Source organism: Spodoptera frugiperda, chromosome 1, assembly GCF_023101765.2.
Source record: "Spodoptera frugiperda isolate SF20-4 chromosome 1, AGI-APGP_CSIRO_Sfru_2.0, whole genome shotgun sequence".
NCBI lineage: Eukaryota > Metazoa > Arthropoda > Insecta > Lepidoptera > Noctuidae > Spodoptera > Spodoptera frugiperda.
In genome coordinates, this window is record NC_064212.1 from 999,862 (window position 1) to 1,020,555 (window position 20,694).

General features: G+C 36.2%; 3 protein-coding genes across 4 annotated transcripts; 2 read left to right on the forward strand and 1 right to left on the reverse strand.

Annotated features, from left to right (window-relative positions):
* Positions 1–508: 508 nt before the first annotated feature.
* Positions 509–4,998, reverse strand: LOC118273109 (type II inositol 1,4,5-trisphosphate 5-phosphatase). Its single transcript, XM_035589893.2, has one exon. The coding sequence runs from the start codon at positions 4,867–4,869 to the stop codon at positions 2,308–2,310; it is 2,562 nt and encodes an 853-aa protein (XP_035445786.1). The 5' UTR covers positions 4,870–4,998; the 3' UTR covers positions 509–2,307.
* Positions 4,999–5,441: 443 nt separating this feature from the next.
* LOC118273110 (uncharacterized) lies at positions 5,442–10,763 on the forward strand. Of its 2 annotated transcripts, XM_035589894.2 has the most exons (10): positions 5,442–5,856; positions 6,208–6,412; positions 6,714–6,968; positions 7,433–7,562; positions 7,677–7,778; positions 7,882–8,117; positions 8,290–8,401; positions 8,703–8,953; positions 9,200–9,400; positions 9,720–10,763. In XM_035589894.2, the coding sequence occupies exons 1-10, from the start codon at positions 5,594–5,596 to the stop codon at positions 9,879–9,881; spliced, it is 1,917 nt and encodes a 638-aa protein (XP_035445787.2). In that variant the 5' UTR covers positions 5,442–5,593; the 3' UTR covers positions 9,882–10,763. The 2 variants fall into 2 exon arrangements, with proteins under 2 accessions (XP_035445787.2, XP_035445788.2); XM_035589895.2 differs by lacking the exon at positions 7,677–7,778 and having other exon boundaries at positions 5,443–5,856.
* A 525-nt stretch (positions 10,764–11,288) lies between these two features.
* On the forward strand, positions 11,289–20,012 carry LOC118273438 (prolactin regulatory element-binding protein). The gene is made up of 7 exons (XM_035590411.2): positions 11,289–11,618; positions 11,998–12,350; positions 15,639–15,777; positions 16,841–16,998; positions 17,397–17,640; positions 18,136–18,295; positions 18,930–20,012. Exons 1-7 carry the CDS (start codon positions 11,484–11,486, stop codon positions 19,013–19,015), a joined length of 1,275 nt encoding a protein of 424 aa, XP_035446304.1. The 5' UTR covers positions 11,289–11,483; the 3' UTR covers positions 19,016–20,012.
* The last annotated feature ends 682 nt before the right edge of the window (positions 20,013–20,694 follow it).

Here is a 20,694-nt window from a genome sequence, read left to right on the forward strand (position 1 = left end):
GGAGGTTTAATAAAAATGAAGTAGTATAATTATTTCAAAACTAATATTTTATTAGCAGTTTTTGGTAAAATCAAAAAAGTATGTTGTAGTAATTAGTAATGTACACACACACACACACACAACGTCACGCCTTTTATGTACTATACCATTACGGCACGTAATGCCGCTATACAATGTACACCCACTTTTCACCATTTGTGTTCTAGTCCCATAATTGAGCCTATTGCCATACCGGACACAATTCCAGACTCCGTGCTATTACCGAGAAATTTTCGAAAAAAGCCCGCAATACGCCCGAGAATCGAACCCGAGTCTTCGGCAGTCTTGCGACCACTCGACCAACGAGGCAGTCCGAGTTAGTCAAATTAAGGATAAACGTGGGCTAAAATAAGCCTGTTCGTGATCAAGATTCTACGTACTTTTAAAAAGGAAATGGGTAGGTAGCCTAAGGTTTTAGGTGGAACTGGGTCTAAAATATAGATAAGGGAAAATAAAAAATATCATCAAGTAGTATTCTTAATAATTTAATAAATTAACAGTTCACTATATTCACTATGACATGAACGAATAAATACAATAATAAAATATTTGTTTAAATATAATAATAAACTTGTAAAATACATAGATATAATAATATTTTCTACTATGCATGGACACCAATATCAATATTGTAAATGCTGTCGCATATAATAAAGTGTGATTACATTTTATTAGAATTAATTGCAACTGTTCATGTTACAATTATGTGCACGTGGCACGCAAGTACAGGGGCTTGAATGCTTTTACTAACGAACACTCCAATTAAAATAAAATGTAAACACACTTTTTTCACAAAACTGTAGTTATACAACTATCTACATACATCCAACTACATATTCGAATAGTAAATTCTGTAAAAATGTATTAATTTCAAAATTCTGTGATGCTAAAGAGCGTTTCAAAACGTCGTAATCGTAATAATTATTACAAAAGTATCATAGTACCTATTTTAAGGTATCTTTTGTCATAAGATAACATTTTAGAGAAAATATTAATTATAAACTAAAACTAATGGACTTGGCCACTTTGATTCGTTGAACTAGCGACTAAAAATACTTCCGTTTGTTTGCGTTCTACAGGAAAAATACGTCAGGCATTAATTACATATATGGATCGGTAATGTGTGAAATCATTACGACATGGCCCTTTAGAACTATAGTTAGCATAATTATAAGGCTCGGTAGCAGAGGAACCTACGTATTTTTCCTGGAACTTTAATAAGAATTAAATCCATTAATTAAACATAATTATTATAATACATCGTTTACAGTAAAATTAAACTTTTAAAAATAAAATCTACTAACTATTTTTACCTTATAGGATGAATATTTTGGCATATTTTCCTCCACTTGAATTGGTTACATAATAATTTTAATTTTGGTGACTTTTGATTTTATTGGGTTTATAAATTATTCAGAGATATTTATAAATCAGGTCTCCAAGATATTAGAATAACTGATGACCTTGTGAGAGAGCTTAAACCGACTAAGTACCAGGGGATGTCGCCCACGCAACTTTGCTCAACTTGTCACCGCTAATGAGATAAATTCTATGGCAACCAGACACAATGGCGCCTCTGCTGCATTGCGTGTTATTGTCGCCAGGATCTAACGAGATAGAGAGGAAATATTTTTGCCTTATCGAAAGTGCAGTAATGACCCAAATCCCCCTCTTACTATAAATAAAATCTGGAAACAACTAACAACATTATTATCAAAGTAGGCAAATGCACAACAGTTAATTTTGTCGCATGATGTAATGATTAAGTGACTACGTCATTTACCATGAACAGTGGATTACAAATGAATTAGTAGAACAGTATGAGCTGAAACGTTACATTGTTAAATGCGAAAGGAGATTCACATTAACTATGTAAAAGGAATAAGCGTAAAATGTATGTATAACTATGAGACTTAGGTATGATAAAATCGTGACTGTCATGCCTCAAGTCATACTACATAGTTCACCTAATTGTAGTATTCTGTTACAAAGGATGAGCTAAAACTTCGAAAAAGAATCCAATTAGAGTTTGCAACAAAGCAGTCTCATACATTATTATTAAAGTAATTTATTCCCTAGGGTTACTAATGGAAATATGTGAGTATTATTACTAATAAATATAATGCGCACAACAGGCATACTAAACAAGAGCTTAAATGGAAAAACAGAGCAATATGATGGGGCAAAATGCATTGATGGAATTATTGCTGCACTGTTAGTGTTCCATTTTCCCACAAAAGTTTTACAATAATGCAACAACTAATTCATTTATCTAGAAAATATTAAATCACTATGGTCATTAACCAAAAAGTGATATACAAACTGTGCCTTTTTCTTATCTATCACTTGTCTATTTATCCTTGACTGTGGTTCCTGTGTTTGGTTCGGATTATCCCTGAGGAAAATGGCGCCGAACAACGTCGAGAGCGTTTTCGAGTCAAGTCCATTTTCAGCACTGTGCTGCAGAGCTTCTTGTAAGAACTCACACAAATACAAGAAAACATTCTTCCTAAATTCTGGCAACTCCATTATAATTTGTTTGCATTGCAAGTAATTGGCTGATGCTCTCAAACATACTGATTGAAGATTATAAGGAATGATTGGATCAGCAGTACTCTCGAGCAGTAACAATAATGCTTCAGCCACAGAGTGGATACTGCCAGGTATTGGGTCTATGGAGCCACTGTCCAGCCAATCTCGAATCTGTAACACTTCAGAATGAAATCCTGGCTGCTCAAACAAGTTGGGCTCTTTTAGACCATGTAGATAAATGTGGTCAACCAGGAACCAAATCTCTTTGGGGATAGAGTATGTGGATTGGTTAGATACACATGAATCCCTTTTATTTTCAAGCTCAATTAGTTTCCCTACAGGTACCTCTTTTATTGGCATATTGAGGTTCACTAAAACCTCTATAGAACACCCAAAACAACTTCTTTGGTATGTGCCATTAATGGTTATGAAAATATCTTTGCCTCCATACAAATGCAGTACAAGAATGTCATACAGTTTGTCTGTTCCAGCATTCATCTTACAAGCAGATGTTTTGTTTATTAGAACCTTAAGTTGGATTTCACATGTTTCTTCAGCACAAATACATTTCTTGTATGGTTCAACTATGAGCCATTCCTTGCAGAAGCTAGTTTCATCTAGTTTTTTGATGAACTCGAACTCTACAGGAAGCTTACCAACATTCTTGATAGTGATAGTTCGAACTTGCAGTTCTAAGTACCTTACAGTCTCAAAATCAATTTCAGTTCTATCAACTTTTACTTGGGGAATCAGCTCATTTTCCATTTTATCCAGTTGCTTAATAACTTCTTCATACACTTTCCTATATTTCTCTTCATCTATTATTTTAATAGAGGAGTTGAATATAGCTGACACTGGTTTGTGGTCACTTATGTTCAATGATGGATGACTTCGGTAACCCAGTTGTACAATATTTTCTCCTTTCCAGAATATTCTGTCACACCAAGCAGGAGCTCTGTTCTTCTCACTGGAATCCCAGTTATCTGTGCCGGGGTCATACTTGTATGTAGGTTTAAAATTTATGTCACCTTCTGTGTATCCAGAGAATACATTATTTAGTTTATGTTGTTGCTTCAGCTGGTCCCATTCCAAAACTGGTGCAAAACTGTTCTCATTACATAGCTTTTTGACTGTGGTAGGATCTAGTTCTGTAATGCGGTAGTTCAGGTCTCCCAGCCAGTATACTTGGTCATGGTCTTTGATGGACTTAGGAAGTTGGTTGGGTTGCACAAATCTGGTCCTGTTGCAGATATCTCGGAAGTCTTGGTTTCTTCTCTCAAATTCCTCCACATGTGCAGCCAAGTGGGAGTTCACAAAGCACAGTGAGGTGCTGTGGAGGTCAAATCTTATGGACACTCCTCCTTTATTCCCCATCTTGCCCATGATCCCAGTACCCACAGTATCGCACACAACATTGCGCACATGAGACAGGTGTTTCTCTTTAATGAGAACTATTAGCATCATGCCTACAAGTCTTACTTTCTCCACTTTGACATACTTTGCTCTTTTATCAACATATTTAATGACAGCAGAATACCACTCATCCTCTCTAAATGTTTGGTCAAACAGAAATGTCTCCTTAGAAAGATCCAATTCTTGGAACCCTACAGCATAGATATCAGGGGGCTCCCTGTCAACACTCAGCCAGTCCTTGAGAGGAATTACAGGAGATTTGTCATTCACATTCCATGTGCCACAGAATATAGAGAATTTCTTTGTAAAAGTGTATTCATACTCCTTGTCAGACATTTTGTGTTTAATGAGGCTTTCTCTAATGGCAACAGGAGCTGAGCTCTGCGTGTGCGGGACACCACCGGGTAGCGCCATGGTGTGGGTCAGTATGTCGTTGTCAATTTTACCAGTGTACTTCTTTAGCCACACGAAATCTGGCTGAGTTGGCACTTTGTTCACAGCTTCTATGCCTCTAAAAAGGTCATCAACAAAGTTGTCGACGCGGGGAGTCATTTGTATTTCAAACTTATATTTATTACTACGAGATTGCAGATTCAGGTACAGTATGGCCTCAGGGTCGGAAGGTTTGTTGTCTATTTCACATTTAAAACTCTTATCTATCGGCAGCACTATTTCTATGGATAAATCCGTGAAGGACTTTGGTGGGTAGCATGACGTAAATAAGCAAAACACTGCCTTTTCATCTCCAAACTCGACGATGGCCAGAAGCCGATCCTTTTTCACCCATTCGGGATGTAATACCTTGGCGTCACACAGGAAAGCTGTGACCCGTTCGCTGGATAAGAACTTCTCCTGTACCACAGACTTTATCTCGTCGTGATTCATGATGTTTCATGGATTTGTTTCGTTCCACTTTTCACACCACATCAATATTGTTCGAATTCATTTCATTACACTGACAGGTTTGCAAAATTATTTTGCTTGCTGACTGACATCGCGTAATGATAATGACTTTGACGTTTATTTAACTTTCAACCACTCGATCAACAGGGATCGGTTGGTTATTTTTATTTTTTATTTCTAAATAGAAAATAATGAGTAAATGTAATTTCAAGTATGCGTTTTACAGCGTAGTGAAGTCATATTCTTTTTAGTCTAGTATATAAACCGAAGAAACCAAATCAAGGCATTAATAAAGAGAAAGATTTAAAAAAATATATTTCTGAACGTTATAACGAATGTCGCGTGATTCTCAATTATGTTTACGAAGAAAGCTATGACAAAGAAATTGTTCTAGAAAATATAAAATCACAACAATTTCTATCCAAAATAGCTACATTAAACAATAAGAAATCACTAATAATTTTATAGCCGTTACTAACCATTAATTTTAATAATACTAGCCAGAAATAATCATATTTATAATTTATAAATGTGTTGTTCAAAATTAAAGCGAGTTTCACAAATGCATATTCTGGCAAGTTGAGTGATTATTTTGGTGTATTGGGTAGTTGTAAAATAAATTAACGTAAGATTTGTAATAAACTGAGTTGGACAAATGTTAAATAACATAATCTCGTGAACAAGAAGACAACAACGAAACAGAAACATGTCTGGTATGCCGAATGATTGGCAATTAGAATGCGTCGAAGTGAAGCAAAGGGGAGAATATCTCCTGAAGTCTGGACAATGGTCAGATTGTACATTTTTGGTGGGAACAGAGCCCGACCAAGTGGTTATTGCTGGCCATAAGCTGATATTGGCGATGGCATCTCCAGTTTTCGAGGCGATGTTCTATGGTGGTATGGCAGAGAGGAATGAACCCATACCCATACTAGATGTGCAGCCTGAGGCTTTTAGAGCTCTGTTAGAGTGAGTATGTAAAGTAGACAGAGTCCAAATAAATAATCTGACGAAACAATTTTTGATTTTACATTTAGAGAATCACTTATAATGGAATCCCATATTGGAAGTATTGAAACTGTTGGTAAAAAATAATTTTTTAGCTTTAAAAGTCTTAGTTGTAAGTACAGTCTATATTTATTTGTATGCCGCTAACAAACTATACTTTACCAATAACTATTTACACCTTTTTATACATATGTCATACAAATAAACAATTTGATTTGAATATTTATTATATCATACTTTTCTATGCACAATGCACAAGAATGAATAGGAAAGACACTTCAAAACTTATCTTTGAAATGCATAACTTTGCAGGTACATCTACACAGATAACATCAACATCAGCTCGTTTGATAAGGCCTGTGAGTTGTGCTATGGAGCTAAAAAGTACATGCTGCCACACTTGGTAAAGGAATGTACAAGGTATCTGTGGTCAGACCTGTATCCCCGGAATGCTTGTCGTGCCTATGAGTTTGCGAGGCTCTTTGAAGAAAATGTGCTTATGGATAAGTGCATACAGGTATACATCCAGTATTTATGGCTAGATTTAGTTGCTGGTTAGATGTTTGTCATTAGTTACAGGCAAACACCTAGACCATACCTATCTCCAGATATTGATGATAATGGTTCAATATCTTCCTTAAAGATATGTTCAGTGCAAATAGACAATTAAAAAAAACATTGATTTATGTGGGAACTGAATAAAAATGAACTTTTTGTGTTCAGTTCCTCAAAATAATTAACTGTGTCTTGACATTTTGTTAATCTTAAAAACCAGAATACATGCCAACAAATGACTAAACAACAACCTATTTTTATAGATCATCAGCACAAACACCAAAGAGGTTTTAAATGACATCAGTTTTGAGGATGTGGAGCTGAACACAGTGATGACAGTGTTTTCCTTGGACCACTTGAATGTGGACAGCGAACTGGACTTGTTTAATGCTGCCATCAGGTATGCCAAGGCTCAGGACAAGAGGAACTCGGAAAGGAGCATATCTCCACCATCAGAGATTGGGCCTCCGAATGAGAAGAGGCCTAAGAGCCCTGAACCTTCCACTTCTAAAGATAAAGTAAGTATTGCAAAATCAACTTTGTCTTGTGTATTTTCAATTTCTTGCACTATTAGTTCTCAAATACCTATATATTGTGTTTGAGAAGTATATATTTGTGCACACTTGTGGGTGGAAGTTCTCTGTGCTGTGCTGTCCCTGGTCCCTGTCCCTGGAGTCCCTGGATACAGGTTGCTTCGAACCAGCCTATCTGGAAATAATTGGGGGAGGCATAGGCCTCCCTAATATAAGACTGTATTGTAATTAATAAATAATAAATGGGCAATGGATGTTTGATGACGATGATACCAAGTAAATGGATTGGGGATTAAAACAATGTGATGATTAAATGTATTTTAAAAACATTATACATTAAGGAAATAGTGAGTAGAAGCAATGAAAAAATCAAAGTCAAACCAAAAATGTTTTGGAATTTGAATAGTAATTATTTTATTGTATTGTAATAATCCCAATTGCTATCTTAGCCACAGGTGGTGAATGTTGAAAGTAGTGCCGAGAACAGTCCAGAAGCAGTAGTGGAGCCTGCAAAGTCCAGCGACAACTCTGACCAGCCCCTGCCCGGACCTTCAGATGAGAGCAAGAAGATCAGATCTGGTGAGCTATACAAGTCATGTAACTCTCTTTATACTCTTTTCATTCCAACTTGCACCTTATATTCATATAACTTAAAGTTGAAATATGATATTAAAGTATTTCTATTGTTTTAAGAACCAATACAGGTCTTTGAATTGTGTGGGGAGATCGAAAATTTACTGTCACAGGGGGAAGAGTCCATAAACTATGCAGAAATCATAAATTCCAAAATTGAAGGTATTGCTATAGCATAAATAGTAATATTTTATATCATTTCGGGTGTTGGGTGAACCACGTCTTTCATAACTTGCATTATAATAAATGTTTGATTTTATTTCAGATCCTAAAACTGATAAACCAACGATTCGGAAAGCCATTGAGAAGATTCGTTTCTTGACGCTGACGCCCCAGCAGTTCGCGGAGGGACCAGCTCGTTCCTCACTCCTCACCGAATCGGAAGCGTTTGCAGTTCTCATGAATATATTGTCCAGCACTTCGGACGTGGCCATGCCAAGCGGCTTCTCTACCTGCAGAGTGCCCAGGAAGCAGCTTATTGGTGATGGACCATCTTCTAATGTAAACGATGCATTCAACCTTTTAACTTACTAATGATGATTATTATGATTGTGATGTTACGTCCCCAAAAAAACTTAACACAACAACAGCCTTATTACATTGCATGTTATAAATAATAATACAATTTGATCCTCCTTTGAAAACTTACGACTGGTTTGCACACGTATTTCAGATGGCAACGTTAACCGTAGACACTCCAAGCCCCGTCATGATGGACCAAGTGTTCGGCGCGCCATCACACGTCGCCTGCCTACCCCCCTACCCCAGGCCCACTCGACACGACGGTAATATCCACTTACATAAATATTTCAATCATAATATGTCTAAGACATAATAAGTAACTCTGTATTCAAAAAAAAAAAAAAAATTAACTGTTATGTACAATTTTTTTTATGGCATAGGTGGCAAATGAGTAGACGACTCACCTGATGGTAAGCGATTAGCGCCGCCCATGGATACCCCTTGCCCAACACCATTATTTAAACTGTTCAGTAATTCGCTCTAAATTGCATATAAATTTTGACAAGCTTTAAATGACAAACAGATATAAAACAATTACATTAATAAACTTTCTTCAATCAACAGTAGGCACGAGGCACTCCGCGATAGTCCAGAACATGAATCTAGCAGCCGGACTGGGGGTAGGAGTAGGAGCCGGCGTGGGCATGGGCCTGGCCGTGGCCGACCTGCCGCACCTGGACCGGCACGGCGCCGACTACAACAAGATCTACTGCCAGCGACCCATCATCCAGCACACCGACTGTCTCAATACATCCGTACTCGACTGCTCCGTCACTTTTATGGTGGATAAGAATATCTGTCTTCTTGGGGTGCAGGTGAGATGGCAATACTTTTTACTGTTTCTAATCAGTTTTCTACTCTCAACTTCCAGTGGTTGCTCGCGTTACCGATATAAAAAACCATTTCGTTCAATTCTATTTCTTAAGTTTTGCTTGAAAGAGTAAGAATAATAAATTTTTCGCTTTCTCCTGTTTAACCAGGTCACTTCTAAAGCATAATTCTTTCCTGAAGAGGTGAGCATAGATTTAACATTGTTTAAATGACCTTTATAATAATTACAGGTGCCAACTCAAGCCCCAAGCGAAGAGAGCGGAGTCTCCATGGCGGGTGGCGGTGGAGGCTCCTACTGCGAACTACTGTACGCTCATTTACTGGACGCGGACGGAGCCAGGCTGACCTACACCCACTACACGAGCCGCGTGCCCTACCGACATCTGCTCGACATCATGTTCAACCGACCCGTCTACATACAAAGGAACAAGGTATAGCTTCATTTGACACTGCTTGTTTTTGTCAAGTTGAAGTTCTCTCAATAGATTATGGAAAAAGATATCTGTACACGCATTGTGTGTCACAAATTCTGTGTTTTACCTCAGATCCCAACAAAAAGGGGTTTTTATATCTCATTGTAAGCAGACTGTAAGTTCTTATGAGAAATAAATTTCTTTAAACCTAAACCTATGATACTAATGTGTGCCATCTCATTATTCTTAAACTGGTGGATCCAGTTCGATATGATGTTTTTTTCTACATCTATTTTGCAATATGTTTTAACTTGAACCCTTTTCTTTCACTTTGCAGGTGTACAAAGTAGGCATAGTATTCAACAAAGTGGGCTGGTATCCCATGGGCACCTGTGCTCAGCAAGTAGCTGCCGAGTCTGTCTTCTTCAACTTTGGCATCGGACAGAGCTCTGACTCCGTCCGAGATGGACTCATAAGGTCCATTATCTTCACTTACTAGCATAGACTGCCACCCGATCTTTGCTTCGTTGTCTAAAGACGGACAAAAGGTTGCTGGTGATTATATATAAATAGTACTCATAAAGTATTACAGGATGCCGGTCTCTTGACCGAAGCTCACAATCAATTTTGTTTCTTACTCATGTGAAAATAAAATATCTTTTTATGTGACGACAACAGAACTTCGCAATATGTATATAGAATCTGTATCTGTTTAGAAAATCTGACATTTTAAACGCGAAATTAAGTCAATATCAAGGTTTGTGTTTTTTAAATATAAGGTTTATATGTACGCCAAAGTTTTGATACATGTATACATGTTATAAGCGTCAGTGTATGTGTGTAATGTTTCTATATTCTATATTTCGAATTTTCAGACATGTATAGTCAACAGTTATTACAATGATATTGTCAGGTACTCATTACAATTTTCATATAAAAATCTGATACGTAAATAATGGTTTGTAAATAAATAGTAAAATATATTCATACTCAATTGATGTCAATCAAGTTAAAAACTATAATTTGATTATAAGTCAACTTTACAGTAAAAAAGACATGAATATGTAAAACTTATTCATTTGTTTTACATTATACAGGTTGGTAAGGTATGTGAGTAAACATGTATAAACATACTAAGTGTGAAATGCAGTTAAAATAAATCGTTTTTATCATGAAATCAAATATTTTGTTCAAATTTTTCATACGCATTTGTCTACCATTGCCATCTAGCGGAGTATTTATACTTTTTTTTAAAACTACAGAGGGCTAATGTTTTTTTTAGATTTGTTTTTATGATGTAATCAATAGAACTTAAGGATAATCATTGTACTTAGATTGTAATTCTTGTTCAAATTATTTATTAAAAAAATTTTTGATACTATATTTTGTTTTATTTATTTTGCTCATTTTGATTAGTTTTTTTTTTATTTAACCTTCTAAATGAATACAGTTTTGGTTTTTGTGACTTCTAATTACTATCTATTCGTGAGTTGTTTATCTATTTTATAACTGACGAGGTATTGCAATTTAATGTTATGTATTTAGAACTCGTAGATTAGTATATATCCTCAAGGTGTGTTACTAAACCGTTTTAATTAAATTATAGTCACGAGTTCTTGGTACTAACGCAAACTCCGCGAATGTATCAAAAGAAGATAGGATTCGCGCTTGACATCTGTGAACAGGCAACTTTTAGAGTTTACGAAGCATATTACGAAAATGTTAACAATAATTTAATTAACACGCAGAAAAGTGTTAATTATTTACAATAAAATTAGTTTTGTGTTTAAATATCACTTTATAATGGTTAATTTTCATTGTGAGTAAAATAAATGTCGTTTGTATTTTATTATTGTCTATAGTAACGTTGGTTAGCTGTATTCGTAAACAAGCAGCTGTCAAATTTGACTTTTGTCATGTTGGAAGTGGCGAATTCTTTCTAAAGTTTGGTTCATGATTCGCATAGTTTAGTCCATATTACGGCGATTATACGATGTTTAGTTAATTAAAATGTTCTTAAGTGGCCTGCTTTAACATTGGGACAGTGTTATTTAATAGATACAGGCTCATCGGAACGGTATAATTGATGTAAAAAGCCACCATGTCTCCTAATAGATGTGATGGTTTACTGGCAAGGGTTGATTTTCCGCTGTACACGCTTCAAACTCTTACGAATCGACACGTAATTGTTGCGGGTGGTGGAGGAGCCGCAGCCACAGGCGTTGCTAATGGATTTGTGAGTATAAAATTATACAAACTTGTGTTTATGCCATGCATATTAGTTTTATGGGTATACGTGTCAGCTGCTTACTCACACGGCTAATCAATGCAGTTTCACTAGATTTAGATAAACAAATGCCATAGCTCTCACATTCCTAAACAACATTAGCATACAGAAAGTAACACGCGAATGTGATGTCATGAACAAAGTGTTCTAGTGATGGTCCAATGATCACAAACTGGTTGCTATTAATCAATGGTTTTTTATCGCAAGTTCTAAAAAAGTGTAGGCAAGAAATATGATGTTCAATCTATGTATATGCAGATAGTCAATTAATTTTTTCATACAGATAAATTGACAAGAAGTGTAAATTGATACAAACATTAATTTTTAGGAAATATTTGAGCTCTCACACAATGGAACTAGATTTGTTGCCGAAGAGGTGATGCGTCACGAGACTGGGCCGAATGTGGTGATGAACTGTTCTGTGCGGAGTAACCAGAACAAGACATATTTAACCGCGGGCCAGGAGAGTCACTGTCAGCTCTATAAAGTGAACATTCGCATGGTGGATGCGGCGGAAATGCGCAGAGGCAGCTTCAGAGCAGAGAATGGCCTGGTGAGGAGAAGAAGGCGCACCGTATCAGAGAATGACAATATATCTAAGAAGGACAGCAACAGTAACACTACGGAGAAAAGAATATCATTTGAAATAAGGCCTAGCGACAGTGTGCAGACAGATTTCAGGTAATATTCAATTAATATGTTCTTTGAAGTCTTGTAAACTAATAGGATTACCTGTAATTTTATTATTATGAATGACAGGAAGTCCTGGCTAAATTACTTAGAAGGTTTTCTGTGGAATTTTATGTGGAAAATCCCTGCTTTTGGGGAATAACAAATCCCAATAGTATTATTTATTTGGTTGCTGTCTCATACTGCCTTATTTATTTGCTGTTAGCTTAACAGTCACATATGGAAAATTAGTCAAACTATCTTTTAGACTAACTGGAAACAGGTGAAAACAATGGTTACTTTAAAATCCCACAACTTTTATCTTTAGTAAGAACATCCTTATGCTATAAACATTTTCTTTGTTCATATTGTCATCCATTCTGTTCTTGCTTGCCTTCAAAGCCTTAAGGAGAACAGGAAGTGCATGCTTGCATTATTAATGTGTAGTATGCCGAATGCAGATCTCCGCGAGACACAATGCGTTTTCCACAGTGTCTCATACAATGATACACAAGGGGTTAATGTACTATTAGTAGATAATTCTTCACTACTCTTTAAGTAGCATAACAAACAATTAGTAAATGTTCCATTACTGTTTTATTAGTCCAGTAGCTATTAGCAACTATTCAAATTTGGATAAATTAGTATCATAATTGAATTGACAAAAAAATTAGTAGGTGCTTAATAAGTTTTGTATAAACTAATTAGTATTTACTAGCTTCTGTCATTGGCTTCATCCGCGTTTCCGTAGGATAAAAAGTATCCCTATCTAACCTACCAAATGTACCTAAATCAGCTCATACATCAAATTTCCTCAAAATCCGTTCAGTAGTTTCAGCGTGATTGACAGACAAACATCTAAACAAACAAACTTTCACATTTTATAATATTAGTGTGATGTTTTGTATTATGTATGTATGTTTATTTAATAAGAAGTTATTGTGCTGTCAGTGAACTTCTATTAGTAGAACTTAAGACGGGATATTTCCCATGTTTATTTATTTCGATGAGTTTCCCATATTTCGGCACTGTTGCAAGCGCCATGATCACGGATAAACTGTGATCACGGATAAACCGTGATCATGATTCTAATAATGGTAACTTCTAATAATAGTGAACTTCTGCCTACCCATTCTAGGAAACATGACTAATGTTATCAGTATCAGATTACGAAATTCCTGAGTGCATTTAACTAGTAGTTATTTAATATTATAATAGTTAACGTCAGTATGCGCCTACGAAGATTACATATTTTCTTATCAGTAAAAGATAAAAATGGTTCGTCATTCATCAACCTACCTGTAATGTTAGGTATGCGTAGACTCGCATCTTACTAATATTATTAATGTGAAAGTTTGTTTGTTTGGATGTTTGTCCATAAATCACTCTGAAACTACTGAACGGATTTTTATGAAATTTGGTATACAGACAGGGTATGAGCTGACTTGGGTGATAGGATATTTTTTATCCCACGAGAACGCGGGCGAAGCCGCTGGCAGATAGTTGTATAATATTAGAATACATTATTTTTAATTTGTTATTTAATGGAAAGTGATGTCTCATACTAGAAGAAAATTTTGTTTATCCCGCGATTTATTAATTTTTCAATGTACACAATACAATTAAATACTGATACGTAAGCGATTTCACTTGTACTCAAGTGATGTATGATAGAATATCAGGCAATATTTTTTATATACTTAATCTAAACATTGATCATTTTTGAGACGCTCGGCTAAACATCGCGTTTGTCACACGCGCTCGTTAACAGTTCATCAATGAGACCGTTATCAAATGCTTATTATTACTTTATAACACGCATTTCATTTAACGCCAAATGACATGATTCTGGCGCATCTCTTTCGCTTTATCCACAGCTGATGTTATGGTGATGATAAATTATATAATATAAAATATTTTAACTAACACATACATTAATTAAAAATCATGGTTTACTCACGTACATTAATGGAGAAAAGCTCTACAGTAGGTTGCGCTATCTCCGCGTTTGCGCACGCTGCTCATGATGAAGAGTCCCTCTGTGACTCGAAACTAGTAGAGCTTTTCTCCATTAATGCACATGAGTAAACCGTGTTTTTTAGTTAATGTAATATGTCTCACGATAGTTATTACAAAAAATATAACACATACATATTGATGCACACATAATAACGATATCAGTTCTCATGACGTCATAGTCTAAACAAAGCCATTGTTCTGAATTAAAAACATTTTAATTATGACCTAAATAAAAGACATCAGTAATCGCTTACGGTTAGGTATTTCTTTTGTCTGGTTTTCTCATGAACTTATCTACATGTAAATTGATTTAGTAAAATGTGTACGGATTTTTTGTAAACGTGGGTTCGTTTACAGAGATATAAATGTACACATCACACCCAGATCCGAAGCAGCAATTTAAGGATCCCGCAAAGAATTGCTTCGTGGGGGAATCGAACCCGCTACCCTTTACAAGGCAGCCAGTTGGCCAGCCACTGCGTCGACCGTGCAGTCGAAATAATCATAGCATAGATCCATTTTGGTTCAATCATTCCAGGACAATATACTACCGCACGCCGCACCAGCTGCTCGGTTGCTATTGATCGTAGCGTGATATTTTAAAGCTTACAGCCTTCTAAAAATACAAAATCTTGCAGACAAACTTGACATCAACAACTGCATCAATATTTGTTCTGTCTGTACCGGAATACTTACTGTCTAACGAACACAGCTGTGTAAAATGCAAAATTATAAAATATGATATTGATCTATTACGGAAGATATAGCATTTACCTATACATAGTATCATTATACTATTTTCAGTACATAGTATGTTTCACGCTCCACCTATCATGTATTTTTTTCCAATTATGGGTTAGGTATTTGTACTCAATGTAATGTTATACAGATATATTTTTTTAAACTATTTGATGATATGCCTCACCCAGATTTCGAAACTTGGGACCTCAAGCTTTATATTTCAAACCTCAAGATAGTATTGCTATTGGGATTTTGATCTCTAATTAATTGATTGACTGCTTCGTTGGTCGAGTGGTCGCAAGTGCAATTGCTCGGTTTGGGTTTTTCGAAAATTTTGAGTCTGGAATTGTGCCCAGTATATGGCAATAGGCTCTCCCATACTCGGGATTTATAACACAAATGGTGAATAGTGGGTGTACAATTGTACGTTGTATAGCGGCATTATGTGCCGCAATGTGCCTCTTCGGGGATAAAAGGCGTGACGCTGCAATGTAATAATAGATCTAGATGAGTAAATAATGTATTTCCTACACATTCCAGCAACGACCCGCTGCAGCGAGTGGTGCGGATCAGCCACAACAGTAAGCTGATGGCCACGGGCGGCATCGACGGCAAGGTCAGGGTCTGGGGGTTCCCGAAGATGGAGCTCCTCTACGAGCTGGAGGGACACACGAAAGAGGTAACTGTCTCCAATTCTCTATATATGTAATGTAATCTATTATCTATAGGTACTAATATATCTATACTAATATTATAAAGCTGAAGAGTTTGTTTGAACGCGCTAATCTCAGGAACTACTGGTCTGATTTGAATAATTTTTTTTGTGTTGGATAGCGCATTTACCAAGGAAGGTTATAGGCTAAAATTCATCACGCCACGATCAATAGGAACCGAGCAGTGCGGGTGAAACCGTGCGGAAGTAGCTAGTATAAAAATAAATCGGGTTTTCCTTCCTGACTCTATAACTCCAGATCGCACAAACCGATTTACCGCCTGCGTGAGGTTTATAGCAAAGAAAATTCAGGAAAAATCAAAAGAAAAGCAGGAAGACAGGGAAAATCATTGGTGGCGAAATGAAGTTCGCCGGGTTTGGTATTTGTTTATAGATTGTAACTTAATATTCATAGTTAGTAAAGTTGTAACATAAAAAGAACATACCGCCCGAATTGAGAACCTCCTCTTTTTTGGGAAGTCGGTTAAAAAATGGTTTAGTAGGTCATTGACCCACAGAAGTTAGTAAAACAAGTACTCCAGAGTAGTGAGTTAGTTAGTTATCGCCGATAACGATAACATCTACTAGACACAACTGTTGATTGATAAGATTACGACTATTTACATCTGTTTTTTTTTGAGAAGGCATAGTTAACACTATGCTGTATGCGATCAAAATCTTAATCAGCTAGGAAGTTTGAAATAGCACTGCAAATGCGAGATATCGCATTAGTTTTGGGTCTTCCAGTCAATGAATCCGCCTGAAACAGCTCTGTCTAGTTTTACTACTTACTTACATCAAACATTTCATAACGTTAACTGGCGAAAAGTGCACAATAAGTGTGATAGTGGACCACATTCTACCATTTGTGGGAGATTAACCTCTTTTATACCGTCATATGAGAAACAATAGAAAACATATTGTGTCTCGCGTAGATTTGCATCGATACAATGAATTAAAGGCCGTGTTGTTAATAAAATTATAGTCAGTAAGGCTCAGTCAAAAATAATTTGTCATTTATGTATTTCAGATCGACGACCTAGACTTCAGCCCGTGCGACACGTCCCTGGTGAGCATCGCGAAGGACGGGCTGGCGCTGCTGTGGGCCACGAGCGCCAGGCGCGCGCCCGCGCTGCAGATCACGTGCCAGCCCCCCAACGGGAACAAGTACCTGTTCAGACGATGCAGGTATGTGTAGCGTTGCTTAGAGATTCACTGATTAACTTTCTGAGCTATCGTTTTAAAACTAATGCGTAAGATGCAGGAAAAATGTTTTTAGTTTACTATATTATATTACGTTGTTATTTATTAATGCTGGTTATGTTCTTGTGAGTCTAGTATAAGGGATTTCAGAGTGGATTTTCGTCAGGAAATGTCCCAGTCTCAGGCATGTTGGGTCTGTTAATAACTATGTCCCAGTTTTCCAGATAAATGTGTCTAACCTGTATAAATGATTAACTATTAAATAAATACTAAGCAGGCCATGGACAATTTTATTACTTGCCATATAACTACCAAATCAGATTACTTATTTAAGTATTTTTCTATATAGAATTCAATGTTTATTTACTCTTTAAAAATTCCAGATTCGGCTTAATAGAAGACAAGAAGAATGAATACAGGATGTTCACAATAGCGAATCCTCTGACCCGGTCCGGGCGGCAGCGCGGGCTCCTGCAGTCGTGGGAGCCAAAGACCGGAGCCCTGCGGAACTCCGCCCTCGCTAACGAGTCACTGTCGGCGCTCGCAGTGCGGGACGACGGACGCTTCGTGGGCGTCGGCACCATGTTCAGCGGATCCGTCGATATTTATATTGCTTTCAGTTTACAGGTCAGTTTTAAATATTGATTTAGTTTTAGTGCCTAATTGGAAGTTAGGAAAATAACAGAGAGATTATTATTTTTCTTGCGTCTAGCAAGCATATTAAGTAAAATTCATAATATTCAATTTCACTTTTAAAACTTTCTTCAGTTAGCTGTCTAACTGAAGAAAGCTTTTTTACTCTACACTTAAACCAAACTACAAACTGTACCACGTTTAAGTGTCCCAGGGTGAATTTTCAAAAAACTTTTATTTAACAAATCATTATTCTCCCGCGTTGTTAATCGTCGAGGTAGCCTATTACCATCTTTATTTTTATTGGATTGGTTAAGAGCAGTGTCATAGCTTAATTGATTGAAACCAAATTTTGAGTTTCAATTGGCAGAATTGTTAACTTTTGGTTGAGAATAATGATGCCGTTAACTTTTTGTGGTTTTTTTTTTTGAAGAATCACCCTCCAGTGTGTTTTTGTATATTCTAAAATAGTGTATTTATGATCTACAGCGAGTCCTGCACGTGAAGAACGCGCACAACATGTTCGTGACGGGGCTGGAGTTCCTGCCGGTGCGCGGCTACGGGCCGCCCATCACGAGCCGCTCCGAGGCCGCGCTGCTCTCCATCTCCGTCGACAACTGTCTCTGCGTGCACTCACTACCGCATCGAAGTCAGTACCACTTTCATACTTCATTATAACCGCCGTACTCAGACTCATTTAATGGTTACTTAACCCAGTCCTTAGTAATTGTTTTCGATACATAATCGTTACAAAGGATAGTTTAAGTAATCATTAAATGTCTGAGTGCAGCAGTAGCATTACGTGTTTGTTACTTACGCCCGAACCTCCATATTGTGAAGAAGTTTTGCATCAAACTATTAGAAAGATAATAATTTGAAAGTTTAGGCACTAGTCATATAACTATGTCTGAGTTTTGTCTCGATCCCATTTACTCCATAATAATCTCTATCAGACGTTAATTACATGCTAAATATTTAATATAAAAGCTTCTTCAATAATTAAACTTTACCCAACTGTGTATTATTTACTCAAAATATTACCCTACATCGCATTTAGCGTTACGGACTGCGTAGCGGGTTACCGTGGCTCCGGTTCGAAAAGCAAGAGTTACGGAATGGTTTTTAGTCAGTAAGAGTCTGACACTTCCCCTTGCCTTACCTAATGCGGGAGAAGTCATTGGTTGATGTTTCCCCCTCAAAAAACCTACATCGCACTATTTTCATTTAGTTATTTTGTTTATATTTCCGTAGCAAATGTATTAAGCAATGTGTTTTGTTCACAGGTACTGTACCTGCCTGGGTTGCCATCCTATTAATAATATTCGTACTATTCTGTACCTTCACGCTATGTTCGTACATGGGCATTTAACGTTATATATTATTATATCAATATTTATTGTAAACTAAATTGTCCAGTCATTTCATATTTTTTACCTGGAATTTTCTTGGTGTTTTGAAAATATGTGAATTTATATTTTAATTATTAATTTGCTACCTAATCTTTGCCGGTCTCAAATATTGAAAAACCTTTTCATTCATTTCACGATAAAAACGTGCCTGTACAAAATAAATAACAGAATCATCTACAAAGTCTATACCAAAGAAAATTAACACTCATTGGAATTCTTCTCGAGATAAACCACTTAAGTTTCAAAAGGTGCCTAATACTTTTTCCTTAACTTTCTTTAATTCACAAATTAAATCTATTTCATTTATTAAAATATTAACGTTAACTAAAACTTATAAACACAGATGATCTCAATATAACTTAATAAGGAATTTTTGCAAAGTTAGGGGTTTTACGGCGAACATAGTCGACTTTACCAATTTGCCTAAAAAATGTAATCCATTTCGCACCTCCCTTATCGTAAAATGAATCCAAAAGAATGTCTGAAACAGTTTAATGAATGCGAGTAGACGAGGCTTTGAACTCTTTTATATATGACACAAGAAACTAAAAAGCGACTTACTTTGTTCTTAACATAAGAACGTATAGTTGTCTGTAACTTACGTGAGGCACCTACATCACTGCAAACCGACTGTTTAAACCATTTCTTGTCATTGCTGATGGGTGAAACGCGCATTTTTTCTAATATAGCGGCCATAGAGACATATACATAAAATAAAAATATCGTAAATGAACTAATTTTCAAAATTCCCAGATCATTTTCCAGGTAAACCCTATTTTCCGTACCAAGTGACTGGACGCGAAATAATTGAAACTATTTCTTATGTAAGTAATTCGGGGTTATGTTAGTATAATTTTATTGTAATAGGCAATTATGAATATTACGCTCATATACATATGATGTATGTATAAAATAGGATTATGCAATTGAATTAAATGAGGTGCAATGTTGCAATAATTTCTGTGTTTTATTTTTCTTGATACTTGATATTACACAACGATAAGGCACGACCCGTCTAGACGTCATGTAAGTGTGAACCGAAATTATGGAATAAATTAAATCTTAGCAATTAGCGTTCCATTATCTCTGTCCACCCCTATGAGAGACAGGAGGTTATGTAAAATATATACTGATAATATAAAGTATATCTTTTTCTTACACTACTATTTACAAAATAACGTTTCTACTCTTAGAAACTCTCTTACTAGAAAAATAAAAAAAATAGTTCATCTAAATGAGTTGTAACCAAAAATACGTCATATTTTGCCCAAAGTATCAGGACTCTATCATAGTATTATAAAGTAGGTTTTTTCTTTTGTTTCAACATTCTAGATCTCTTTCTAATTAATAATAATATGTTTTATATTGTGTTCCTCTAGTTTTTAGGGTTTCGTAGCCAAATGGCAAAAACAGAACCCTTATAGAATCGTTATGTCTGTGTGTCTGTTGAGACATCGCCAGAGGTTCGAGCCTACGAGTAGTTAAATTGTTATCAAAAATTATTTGTAATCAAAACATGTTTGAAATTCCATAAGTAGGCCAGTCACTGGCAGGCCGGGTCAAATGTTTCCATTTTTTAAATGATTTCTGAATATAGCTTGAGACAACTCAGATCTCAGCTGAAAAAGGTCCGTTGATA